This window comes from Nerophis ophidion, linkage group LG27 (genome assembly GCF_033978795.1).
Source record: "Nerophis ophidion isolate RoL-2023_Sa linkage group LG27, RoL_Noph_v1.0, whole genome shotgun sequence".
Classification (NCBI taxonomy): Eukaryota; Metazoa; Chordata; class Actinopteri; order Syngnathiformes; family Syngnathidae; genus Nerophis; species Nerophis ophidion.
The window spans coordinates 5,890,407-5,903,921 of NC_084637.1; the positions used below are offsets into that span (position 1 = coordinate 5,890,407).

A 13,515-nucleotide genomic window follows, 5' to 3' on the forward strand; every position below is an offset into this window, starting at 1 on the left:
AGAGTTCGGTGTCTAGCAGGACCGATAATCAGCATTTCCGTTTTTTTGGCGTTGAGTTGCAAAAAGTTAGCGGACATCCATTGTTTAATTTCATTAAGACACGCCTCCAGCTGACTACAATCCGGCGTGTTGGTCAGCTTTAGGGGCATGTAGAGTTGGGTGTCATCAGCATAGCAGTGAAAGCTAATACCGTATTTGCGTATGATGTCACCTAGCGGCAGCATGTAGTAGCTGAAGAGTGCAGGGCCAAGGACCGAACCCTGGGGAACTCCACACGTTACCTTAACGTAGTCCGAGGTCACATTGTTATGGGAGACACACTGCATCCTATCAGTAAGATAAGTGTATGAGGTTACAAGCACACACTTATTGAGATTTAGTGGGGCCTCTGTTTACATTATTAGCCTGTTGTGTAGGCTACCTGTATAAGTGTATGAGGTTACAAGCACACACTTAATTGAGATTTACTTAAACCTTCTGTTTTGATTATTAGCATATCTACTGTGGCTAAGCAGACTTTTGCCAAAAGGACAATAATTCATTTGTTGTGGGTTTATCCACTTTAATGCACTTCATTTTTTTTTGGAATGCATGTTTTGTTTGAAGGCCTAATATAAATGAAAAACTGTGCTTTTTTTTTTGAAAAGCAAAGACTACTGGAATATTAAAAAAATGTCGATATTCAATAAAAAATTACTTTATTTGAAAAACATGTCTAAATATTTATTCTAGGATATTTATGCAATATTTAAAAAATTGTGAAAAACTGCATTCGGTATTCGGCCAAGCGTTTAAATTTTATTCGGCTTCGGCTTCAAATTTTCATTTCGGTGCATCCCTAAAAAAAATCAAATCTTTTTATTATACATTCATACATAACCAATTATATTTATATCATATTTAAATAATTAAGTACATAATGTGGAGAATGCATATATTCTAAAGAGTTCTTTCATTATTCATAGTCATGTTTAAAGCAGCTCATACAGTATTTTGCTATGTGTACACTTTGTGCTTTCTCCTTTTTGTATGCTACTAAACTCTCTGCTTTACCTTGAAGGTGCTGGAATGTGTATTGGGAGTATAATGTACTCCCTTTTTTTCTGATCTCGGGGGTCGGCAACCCGCGGCTCTCTGGAGCTTTTTCAAAAAAGTTTGAAAAATGGAAAAAGACGACAGGAAAAAATATATAAAATATATATTTTTTGTTTTAATATGGTTTCTGTAGGACGAACATGACACAAACCTCCCTAATTGTTATAAAGCACACTGTTTATATTAAACATGCTTCACTGATTCGAGTATTTGGCGAGCGCCGTTTTGTCTTACTAATTTTGCCGGTCCTTGAACTCACCGTAGTTTGTTTACATGTATAACTTTCTCCGACTTTCTAGGACGTGTTTTATGCCACTTCTTTTTCTGCCTCATTTTGTCCTCCAAACTTTTAACGTTGTGTATGAATGCACAAAGGTGAGTTTTGTTGATGTTATTGACTTGTGTGGAGTGCTAACCAGACATATTTGGTCACTGCATGACTGCAAGCTAATTGATGCTAACATGCTATTTAGGCTAGCTGTATGTACATATTGCATCATTATGCCTCATTTGTAGCTATATTTGAGCTCATTTAGTTTCCTTTAAATCCTCTTAATTCAATTTATTGATTGATTGATTGATACTTTCATTTGTAGATTGCACAGTATAGTACATATTCCGTACAATTGACCACTAAATGGTAACACCCGAATAAGTTTTTCAACTTGTTTAAGTCGGGGTCCACGTTAATCAATTCATGGTAAACTATATCTCATGACACACTATCTGTATGTAATATAGCTTTTATTTTTTTGCGGCTCCTGACATATTTGTTTTTGTATTTTTGGTCCAATATGGCTCTTTCAACATTTTAGGTTGCCGACCCCTGGTTTAGAACAATGAGGCTGTATTTCTTTCTGGGCGGGTGGGGGGTGTTTTCTTACTAAATAAGCTGACTCTTTCCGTTTTGATTTTTAGAGCGCTTCTTGATGCCACTATTACTGCATTGTAAGGCTGGTCTCCTGAAGCTTTAGTAAAACTTTAACCTGACTCTCGGCAGATACTTGTCGTGGAGTTTAGCGAACTACTAACCTGACTTGCGCCAGATCCTTGTAGTGGAGTTTAGCGAACTAACTTGACTCTGGCCAGATACTTGTAGTGGAGCTCAGCGAACGACAAGAAATCTGGCAAGAGTCAGGTTAGTAAAACTTGGTAATATTGCTATTCTGTCTTGATGGTCCTTCTTACTCAACATATATGTCATCTGAAAGAATTTGGGATTGACCAGTGACTTTTATTCCCTCAGAGGAAGACTGGTCCGACGTGACAATACTCATAAGGCAAATTCTGGAACCCCAGATACTAAATTTTGTGCCATCTCATATTTGCTGCTATGACTATAAGGTTCTTTGAATCCTAGAATTTACTGTGATTAATCACGAGTAATCAAAATGCGCAAGTGTGATTAATTTGATTAAAAATGTAATTGTTCGATTGCACTACTACAACAAATGTCAACGTAAAAGGAAAGAAAATGCCCCGGCTCGAAAAACAGACTTAGCACTTTTTGGTAACAGGTAGAACAAGTTTACTCAAGACTGGTTGTTTAAATGGGTGGGTGGATCGACGGCTGCATGAATGTACACGATGCATTCCTAATGTCATTTACTTGACGTTCACCTGATCTGTTGACAATAACGCCTGGCGTGCAGTTTGCACAGTCGGCCGCTAACTGTGGCACCGTCAAGTAAGCCGTCACTGACGGGACTTTGCTCTTGTCAGGTTGTGGGAGGAGGTTCTTGGGGAACTTTATCTTTGGTTGGGAGGCGCTATCTGTCAAAATAAGATGAGACCAAAAACATTCATAATTGAAGTTTTTTGTGACAATGAGTTGGAAGGTCACATTTCTTCTGTGTATGACTTACCGGGCAACTTGGCGGTGATCAGCACGGAGTCTTCAAACAACCAGATGTTGCCTTGCCTCTGAGGGAGCAGCAGCAACGTCACAATAGAGAAGACTGAGAAGAGAGGACAGCAACCATGAACACAGTATTTGGGAATCTCACATGGAAATGAATCCCTAATCTCTTCACACGGTCTATGTACCGTAGTGTCCTGGGCATGACAATAAAGTGGATCCAGCAGTGGAAGCTCCTCTATGGGGTCTTGGGGCACTAGGAGGTTAACCCCTTTACCACTGTTACCCCAGGTGGCTCTTGGCAAAGACCTAGTACCTGCCTGCCCCCTAGCCAGAGATATGGTGAAGACCTCAACGGCGGAGCAGGCGGAAGACGGTAGATTTAAGAACTACCACAACGGCTGTTTTATATATATATATATATATATATATATATATATATATATATATATATACATATATATACATACATATATATGTGTATATATACATATACATAGATACATATATATATATATATATACATACCCATACATATATAACATAAATATACACATATACATATATATATATATATATATATATATATATATATATATATATATATATATATATATATATATATATATATGTATATATATTTTTTCCTATTATTCTTCATATGTCTTACTATGGAAGTAGAATTGCCAGACCGCCAGGTCACATTTTTTTGTGCATCTGGTTTGTGGGAGGAATGTCTCATCGACACAAAAGCAAAAAAGCGATCCACATATGCAAATTCAATACAATACAAATAAGAAATCAAACATATTTGTATTCAAATCTCAAATGTATTTACAAATACACAATTATTTATTCAAATCCTTGATTTATTTGTATGTCACATTTTTATATCCATACATTTTTTTTGTGTACATTTTCAAATCTCAAAAATATATTTACACATACACGTTTATTTATACAAATGGTTTATATATATATATATATATATATATATATATATATATATATATATATATATATATATATATATATATATATATATATATATATATATATATATATATATATATATATATATATATATATAAATACATATATATATATATATATATATATATATATATGTATATATATATATATATATATATATATACATATATATATATATATATATATATATATATACATATATATTTTTTCCTATTATTCTTCATATGTCTTACTATGGAAGTAGAATTTTTTTTGTGTACATTTTCAAATCTCAAAAATATATTTACACATACACGTTTATTTATACAAATGGTTTATATATATATATATATATATATATATATATATATATATATATATATATATATATATATATATATGTATATATATATATATATATATATATAAATACATATATATATATATACATATATATATATATATATATGTATATATATATATATATATATATATATATATATACATATATATATATATATATATATATATATATATATATATATATATACATATATATTTTTTCCTATTATTCTTCATATGTCTTACTATGGAAGTAGAATTCCCAGACCGGCAGGTCACATTTATTTGTGCATCTGGTTTGTGGGAGGAATGTCTCATCGACACAAAAGCAAAAAAGCGATCCATATATGCAAATTCAATACAATAAAAATACGAAATCAAACATATTTGTATTCAAATCTCAAATATATTTACAAATACACAATTATTTATTCAGATCCTTGATTTATTTGTATGTCACATTTTTATATCCATACATTTTTTTTGTGTACATTTTCAAATCTCAAAAATATATTTACATATACACGTTTATTTATACAAATGGTTTATATATATATATATACAGTATATATATATATATTTTTTTTTCCTTTTATTCTTCATATGTCTTACTATGGAAGTACAATTGCCAGACCGGCAGGTCACATTTATTTGTGCATCTGGTTTGTGGGAGGAATGTCTCATCGACACAAAAGCAAAAAAGCGATCCACATATGCAAATTCAATACAATACAAGTACAAAATCAAACATATTTGTATTCAAATCTCAAAAAATTATTTACAAATACACAATTATTTATACAAATTCTTGATTTATTTGTTTGTCGCATTTTTAGATCTATAAATTATATTTGTATACATTTTCAAATCTCCAAAATATATTTACAAACACATGTTTATTTATACGAATGATTTATTTGTATATCACATTTGCATTTGTATTTATTAATACATGCATATGTATTAATATCATATTGATATATACAAGTTGATGGGAGACAATTCTACTTCCATATCTTACTTGTATTTTATTCTTTATCTCTACACATGGTTCTTACTATTTTACTAGTTTTATTATTTTTATTTACCCACATTCCTCGGATGAGCCATCTGCCTCGGGGGTTATCGGCCATGATTGTGAGGGCGCTTTTGTGTCAGCGTCCTGGTGACCATGGTCTGATGACCTCCTGGTGCAGATGGTGATAGTGTTTACTCACATGTCTCCTCTGTATTCAGCCATGCAATCATTTGTCCATATAGTTGCATTTGTGTGTATGCTGTGTGTGTGTTTGTGTTTGATATCTGTATCCGTGCGTAGGTATGTGATAATGGGGGATATGGGTCACCGGGCTATTGTTTTAACTTTATAAATCACTTTGCGTTGCATTTCTTGCGTGTATGAAAAGCGCTTTATAAATAAAGTTTGATTGATTGATTGATTGATATACTCACCGGGTCGACTTGCGGTGCTCCAAGGCAGTGGGCTGGGAACGTACCCTTCCATAGTGCCCACCAGAGTCAGACTGAGTCCCGGGCTGTAAGGCAGCCACAGCACAGCCTCGCCTTCCTCCCCAATCCGGGTGGAGGTGCTTAGGGTGTGGTTGACATAAACCCTGACTGAGGCTCCTGGCAACAGCTGGCGTGTCACCAGGTCTCTCACCAGGATCTTTAGGGCAAACCGGGGCTCTGGAAATCATAGGAGAGTTATCTGATCAATAAATCCAAGCAGCCCCACCTCACTATAAGCTGTTTTTTAGCTGACACACACATATCAGTATTGTACAAGCTCTTGGACTAATCATAATATTACAGTAGCCAGACAACAAAACACAATATTAAATGTATACTAGAAGAGGCAATTCCTGAAGGAATTGTGTGTGAATGCTCCAATGCGGAATTTGATGTGAAATGTTGACAGAATGTAGTATGAATGTAAGAATAGTTTGAATGTTGAAATGTTGAAAAGCTGACACTGAACTGAACTGCTAATGGAATTTAGGATGAATGTAGAAATGGTTTGAATGTTGAAATCGTTTAAACGCTGAAATGGTTCTAATTTTGAGGAGTTTGAATTTCCAGGAAAACCGGAATTTGGTTTGGAACTTAGGAAAATGTTAAGTTTGAATGTCCTGGATGAATGGAATGTGTTTATGTTGGAATGGTTTGAATAGGTTGAAAAATGTGGGATTTGTGCCACTCGGAAAAATGCCCCATTCATTTCAATGGGGACTTCCTGGAAATTTGCGAATTTTCGGAAAAACTGAATATAAAAAAATGATTGGGAGCATGAATTTCCTGAATGAGCCGAATTGGTTGGTGTTAGAATTGTTTAAATCGGGCAAGAAATGTTGAAGTAGTAAATGGTGTTAGGGAATTTCAGGAAGGGCTTCACGGTGGCAGAGGGGTTAGTGCGTCTGCCTCACAATACGAAGGTCCTACAGTCCTGGGTTCAAATCCAGGCTCGGGATCTTTCTGTGTGGAGTTTGCATGTTCTCCCCGTGAATGCGTGGGTTACCTCCGGGTACTCCGGCTTCCTCCCACCTCCAAAGACATGCACCTGGGGATAGGTTGATTGGCAACACTAAAATGGGCCCTAGTGTGTGAATGTGAGTGTGAATGTTGTCTGTCTATCTGTGTTGGCCCTGCGATGAGGTGGCGACTTGTCCAGGGTGTACCCTGCCTTCCGCCCGATTGTAGCTGAGATAGGTGCCAGCGCCCCCCGCGACCCCGAAAGGGAATAAGCGGTAAAAAAATGGATGGATGGATGGAATTTCAGGAAATTCTGGAATTTTTTTGAACTTACAGAACGAGTAGTTTGAATTTCCAGAATGGTGGGATGTGTCAAAGGTGGAATGGGTTGAATCATGTGGGAATTGTGGATGTTTGAATAATGTCCCATTCATTTCAATGGAAATTTCGCCCAAAATTGGGAATTTCGGGAAAAGCTGGAATTCTTTAGAAAATGGTCTGAATAAGTTCATGTGGTTGGTGTTGAAATTTTTCAAATCCGTGGAGAAATGTTGAAGTAGTAACATGTTGAAATAAGATATGGTTTTACGGAGTTCCTAGAATTTCGGAAAAAAACGTGAATTTTTCCAGTTCAAAAAACAACTTTATTTTTTCTCCTGATTAAGAGGAATGTTTTGATGGTGGAACGGTTGAAAGATGTGGAAGGAGTAGTCGCCAGGAAAAAGGGCTTTGGAAAACCAGGAATTCTGGAATTTTGGTGTAGAAAATCAAATGTGTGAATTCTTTGGAGCATTCACACAATAAGTTGAATTATAAATGGATGCATTTTGGTGTAGAAAACCATATGTGTGAATGCTTTGGAGCATTCCCACTAAAATAATAAATACATTAATTTTTGGTGTAGAAAACCATAAATGTGTATGCTTTGGAGCATTTAATAATGATAATAAATGGATTAATTTTGGTGTAGAAAACCATATGTGTGAATGCATTGGAGCATTCACCCAATAAGAATAAAATAGAGGAATTTTGGTGTAGAAAACCATATGTGTGAAATCTTTGGAGCATTCACACAATAAATAGATGGATTTTGGTGTAGAAAACCAAATGTGAGAATGTTTTGGAGCATTCACACAACAAATATATAATTTTTGATGTAGCAAACCAAATGTGTAAATGCTTTGAAGCATTCACAAAATAAATGCATGAATTTTGGTGTAGAACACCGTATGTGTGAATGCTTTGAAGCATTCACACAATAACAATACATTAATTAATTTTGGTGTAGAAAATCATATGTCTGAAAGCTTTGGAGCATTCACACAATAAATAGATGGATTTTGGTGTAGAAAACCATATGTGAGAATGTTTTGGAGGATTCACACAACAAATAGATGGATTTTGGTGTATAAAATCATACATGTGAATGGTTTGGAGCATTCCCATAATAAAACAATGAATTTTGGTGTACAAAACCATGTGTGTGAATGTTTTGGAGCATTCACACTATACAAATAATAATAAATACATGAATTTTGGTGAAGAAAACCATACGCATGAATGGTTTGGAGCATTCAAACAATAATAATAAATGGATGAATTTTGGTGTAGAAAACCATGTATGTGAATGCTTTGGAGCATTTACACAATAAATACATACATTTTGGAGAACAAAATCATATGTGTGAATGATTTGAAGCATTCACACAATAAATAGATTAATTTTGGTGTAGAAAACCATATGAGTGAATGTTTTGGAGCATTCACACAGTACGAATAATAATAATAAATGGATGAATTTTGGTGTAGAAAAACCATAAGCGTGAATTCTTTGGAGAATTCACACAATAAATAAAATAATTTTGGTGTAGAAAATTATATATGTGAATGCTTTGGAGCATTCCCATAATAAATAAATGAATTTTGGTGTACAAAACCATGTGTGTGAATGTTTTGGAGCATTCACACAATACAAATAATAATAAATACATGAATTTTGGTGAAGAAAACCATACGCATGAATGCTTTGGAGCATTCAAACAATAATAATAAATGGATGAATTTTGGTGTAGAAAACCATGTATGTGAATGCTTTGGAGCATTTACACAATAAATACATACATTTTGGAGTACAAAATCATATGTGTGAATGATTTGAAGTATTCACACAATAAATAGATTAATTTTGGTGTAGAAAACCATATGTGTGAATGTTTTGAAGCATTCACACAATACGAATAATAATAAATGGATGAATTTTGGTGTAGAAAAACCATAAGCGTGAATTCTTTGGAGAATTCACACAATAAATAAAATAATTTTGGTGTAGAAAATTATATATGTGAATGCTTTGGAGCATTCCCATAATAAATAAATGCATTTTGGTGTACAAAACCATGTGTGTGAATGTTTTGGAGCATTCACACAATACAAATAATAATAAATACATGAATTTTGGTGAAGAAAACCATATGCATGAATGCTTTGGAGCATTCAAACAATAATAATAAATGGATGAATTTTGGTGTAGAAAACCATGTATGTGAATGCTTTGGAGCATTTACACAATAAATACATACATTTTGGAGTACAAAATCATATGTGTGAATGATTTGAAGCATTCACACAATAAATAGATTAATTTTGGTGTAGAAAACCATATGAGTGAATGTTTTGGAGCATTCACACAGTACGAATAATAATAATAAATGGATGAATTTTGGTGTAGAAAAACCATAAGCGTGAATTCTTTGCAGAATTCACACAATAAATAAAATAATTTTGGTGTAGAAAATTATATATGTGAATGCTTTGGAGCATTCCCATAATAAATAAATGAATTTTGGTGTACAAAACCATGTGTGTGAATGTTTTGGAGCATTCACACAATACAAATAATAATAAATACATGAATTTTGGTGAAGAAAACCATACGCATGAATGCTTTGGAGCATTCAAACAATAATAATAAATGGATGAATTTTGGTGTAGAAAACCATGTATGTGAATGCTTTGGAGCATTTACACAATAAATAAATTAATTTTGGAGTACAAAATCATATGTGTGAATGATTTGAAGCATTCACACAATAAATAGATTAATTTTGGTGTAGAAAACCATATGTGTGAATGTTTTGGAGCATTCACACAGTACGAATAATAATAATAAATGGATGAATTTTGGTGTAGAAAAACCATAAGCGTGAATTCTTTGGAGAATTCACACAATAAATAAAATAATGTTGGTGTAGAAAATTATATATGTGAATGCTTTGGAGCATTCCCATAATAAATAAATGAATTTTGGTGTACAAAACCATGTGTGTGAATGTTTTGGAGCATTCACACAATACAAATAATAATAAATACATGAATTTTGGTGAAGAAAACCATACGCATGGATGCTTTGGAGCATTCAAACAATAATAATAAATGGATGAATTTTGGTGTAGAAAACCATGTATGTGAATGCTTCGGAGCATTTACACAATAAATACATTAATTTTGGAGTAGAACATCTTATGTGTGAATGATTTGAAGCATTCACACAATAAATAGATTAATTTTGGTGTAGAAAACCATATGTGTGAATGTTTTGGAGCATTCACACAATACGAATAATAATAATAAATGGATGAATTTTGGTGTAGAAAAACCATAAGCGTGAATTCTTTGGAGAATTCACACAATAAATAAAATAATTTTGGTGTAGAAAATTATATATGTGAATGCTTTGGAGCATTCCCATAATAAATAACTGATTTTTGGTGTACAAAACCATGTGTGTGAATGTTTTGGAGCATTCAAACAATACAAATAATAATAAATACATGAATTTTGGTGAAGAAAACCATACGCATGAATGCTTTGGAGCATTCAAACAATAATAATAAATGGATGAATTTTGGTGTAGAAAACCATGTATGTGAATGATTTGGAGCATTTACACAATAAATACATTAATTTTGGAGTACAAAATCATATGTGTGAATGATTTGAAGCATTCACACAATAAATAGATTAATTTTGGTGTAGAAAACCATATGTGTGAATGTTTTGGAGCATTCACACAGTACGAATAATAATAATAAATGGATGAATTTTGGTGTAGAAAAACCATAAGCGTGAATTCTTTGGAGAATTCACACAATAAATAAAATAATGTTGGTGTAGAAAATTATATATGTGAATGCTTTGGAGCATTCCCATAATAAATAAATGAATTTTGGTGTACAAAACCATGTGTGTGAATGTTTTGGAGCATTCACACAATACAAATAATAATAAATACATGAATTTTGGTGAAGAAAACCATACGCATGGATGCTTTGGAGCATTCAAACAATAATAATAAATGGATGAATTTTGGTGTAGAAAACCATGTATGTGAATGCTTCGGAGCATTTACACAATAAATACATTAATTTTGGAGTAGAACATCTTATGTGTGAATGATTTGAAGCATTCACACAATAAATAGATTAATTTTGGTGTAGAAAACCATATGTGTGAATGTTTTGGAGCATTCACACAATACGAATAATAATAATAAATGGATGAATTTTGGTGTAGAAAAACCATAAGCGTGAATTCTTTGGAGAATTCACACAATAAATAAAATAATTTTGGTGTAGAAAATTATATATGTGAATGCTTTGGAGCATTCCCATAATAAATAACTGATTTTTGGTGTACAAAACCATGTGTGTGAATGTTTTGGAGCATTCAAACAATACAAATAATAATAAATACATGAATTTTGGTGAAGAAAACCATACGCATGAATGCTTTGGAGCATTCAAACAATAATAATAAATGGATGAATTTTGGTGTAGAAAACCATGTATGTGAATGATTTGGAGCATTTACACAATAAATACATTAATTTTGGAGTACAAAATCATATGTGTGAATGATTTGAAGCATTCACACAATAAATAGATTAATTTTGGTGTAGAAAACTATATGAGTGAATGTTTTGGAGCATTCACACAATAATAATAAATGGATGAATTTTGGTGTAGAAAACCATGTATGTGAATGATTTGGAGCATTTACACAATAAATACATTAATTTTGGAGTACAAAATCATATGTGTGAATGATTTGAAGCATTCACACAATAAATAGATTAATTTTGGTGTAGAAAACCATATGAGTGAATGTTTTGAAGCATTCACACAATAAATAGATTAATTTTGGTGTAGAAAACTATATGTGTGAATGTTTTGAAGCATTCACACAATACGAATAATAATAAATGGATGAATTTTGGTGTAGAAAAACCATAAGCGTGAATTCTTCGGAGCACTCACACAATAATAATAAGTAGATTCATTTTGGTGTAGAAAACCTTGTTATTGTGTGAATGCTTTGGAGTATTCACACAATAAATACGTTAATTTTGGTGTAGAGAACCATATTATTACTTAATATGGTTGCAAATATGTCCCAACAGTATCGACAACAATAACAACAAAATACATCCGACGGCGACACGTGGTGGTATTATAAAAGATGACGTCACCGAGCGGTCACCTTCGGTTAAGGCGGTGGTCTGGAGGAACATCCCCGGGGAGGTCGGCGTGGTAGCGGCGGTGAGGCCATTGTCCCCGGGCGTCGAGGGGGGAAGGCCGCCGCCCTCCTCCGCGGCTCCCACTGGCGCATGCAGGCAGGAAACCAGAAGCAAAGACGGCACAAAGAGCGGCAGCAGCAGCGGGGGGGTCAGGCGGCGCTCAACATCGGGCATGGCGAGGCGGGGAGCGGGCCCAAAGACATAACGAACCGCCGAGAGCAAGGGGGTTTGCCGCAAAGAGGAAGCTTGAGTCCCGCTTCGGTTCTGGTCCTTCTTGTCGAGCCCAACTGGGTTAAAGATGCGCTGATGCTGAGGCTGGGCGTGTGGAGCCCGAGATCGTTAACAAGCGACAGAGGTATCACTATTCTCTAATCACTACAACAAAATAAGTAAATTTGTGTAAATTATTTTGCCGAAAAATTTCAAGATTTTAAAAGAGTCAGATTCGAATTTAAAAAATACCGCGATAAAATAAATATCGACCACAAGAAGACTGAAACATGAAAGCATCAGAGTGAGAGGTCTTCGTAAATCTTTGTCTTGGGTACAGGGGGTGTTGTGACGTCATCCTGCACAGCCAGGCTTTTTCTGTTTATAGATTTATAGGCCAGGGCTCCCCGCACCTTGTTTTTTTTTTAATCAGCCCTCAGCACAGTGTCAAAATAATATTTAAAAATAAAAAAGTAATGTATATTAATGTCATTTAATAAAACTGTATTGATGGCAAAGAAGCATTTTATTATATTCTATACATAAGTAAATAAATAAATGAGATACAGGTGTATTTTATCAAAATATAATATATTTGGAAAGGTAAGTTGATTCAAAAAGTGAAATTCTATAAATTATTAATACACAGAGTCAAATATTTCAAGAACATATTTTTAATATCTTGGCCCTGCGATGAGGTGGCGACTTGTCCAGGGTGTACCAACCCTTCCGCCCGAATGCAGCTGAGATAGGCTACAGCGACCCTCCCGCGACCCCAAAAGGGAATAAGCGGTAGAAAATGGATGGATGGATGTATTTTAATGTCATTTAATAAAACTGTATTGTCATGTTTGATGGCGATGAAGCATTTTATTATATTCTATACATAAGTAAATAAATAAATGAGATACAGCTGTATTTTTTAAAAATATATTTGGAAAGGTAAGTTGATTCAAAAAGGGAAATTCTATAAATTATTAATAAACACAGTCAA

The 13,515-nt window shown here is 33.7% G+C and overlaps 1 protein-coding gene across 1 annotated transcript in view; it reads right to left on the reverse strand.

Moving 5' to 3' along the window:
• fam171b (family with sequence similarity 171 member B) overlaps positions 1 to 12,979 on the reverse strand; it is a 30,014-nt gene extending 17,035 nt beyond the window's left edge. Inside the window, exons 1-4 of the mRNA XM_061889304.1 lie at positions 12,275 to 12,979; positions 5,720 to 5,953; positions 2,961 to 3,053; positions 2,716 to 2,868 (exon numbers count right to left, since the gene is read on the reverse strand). Of these exons, the coding sequence (XP_061745288.1) occupies positions 2,716 to 2,868; positions 2,961 to 3,053; positions 5,720 to 5,953; positions 12,275 to 12,485 (691 nt within the window). The 5' untranslated portion in view covers positions 12,486 to 12,979. The remainder of the gene's footprint in view (positions 1 to 2,715; positions 2,869 to 2,960; positions 3,054 to 5,719; positions 5,954 to 12,274) is intronic.
• Between the last annotated feature and the right edge of the window lie 536 nt (positions 12,980 to 13,515).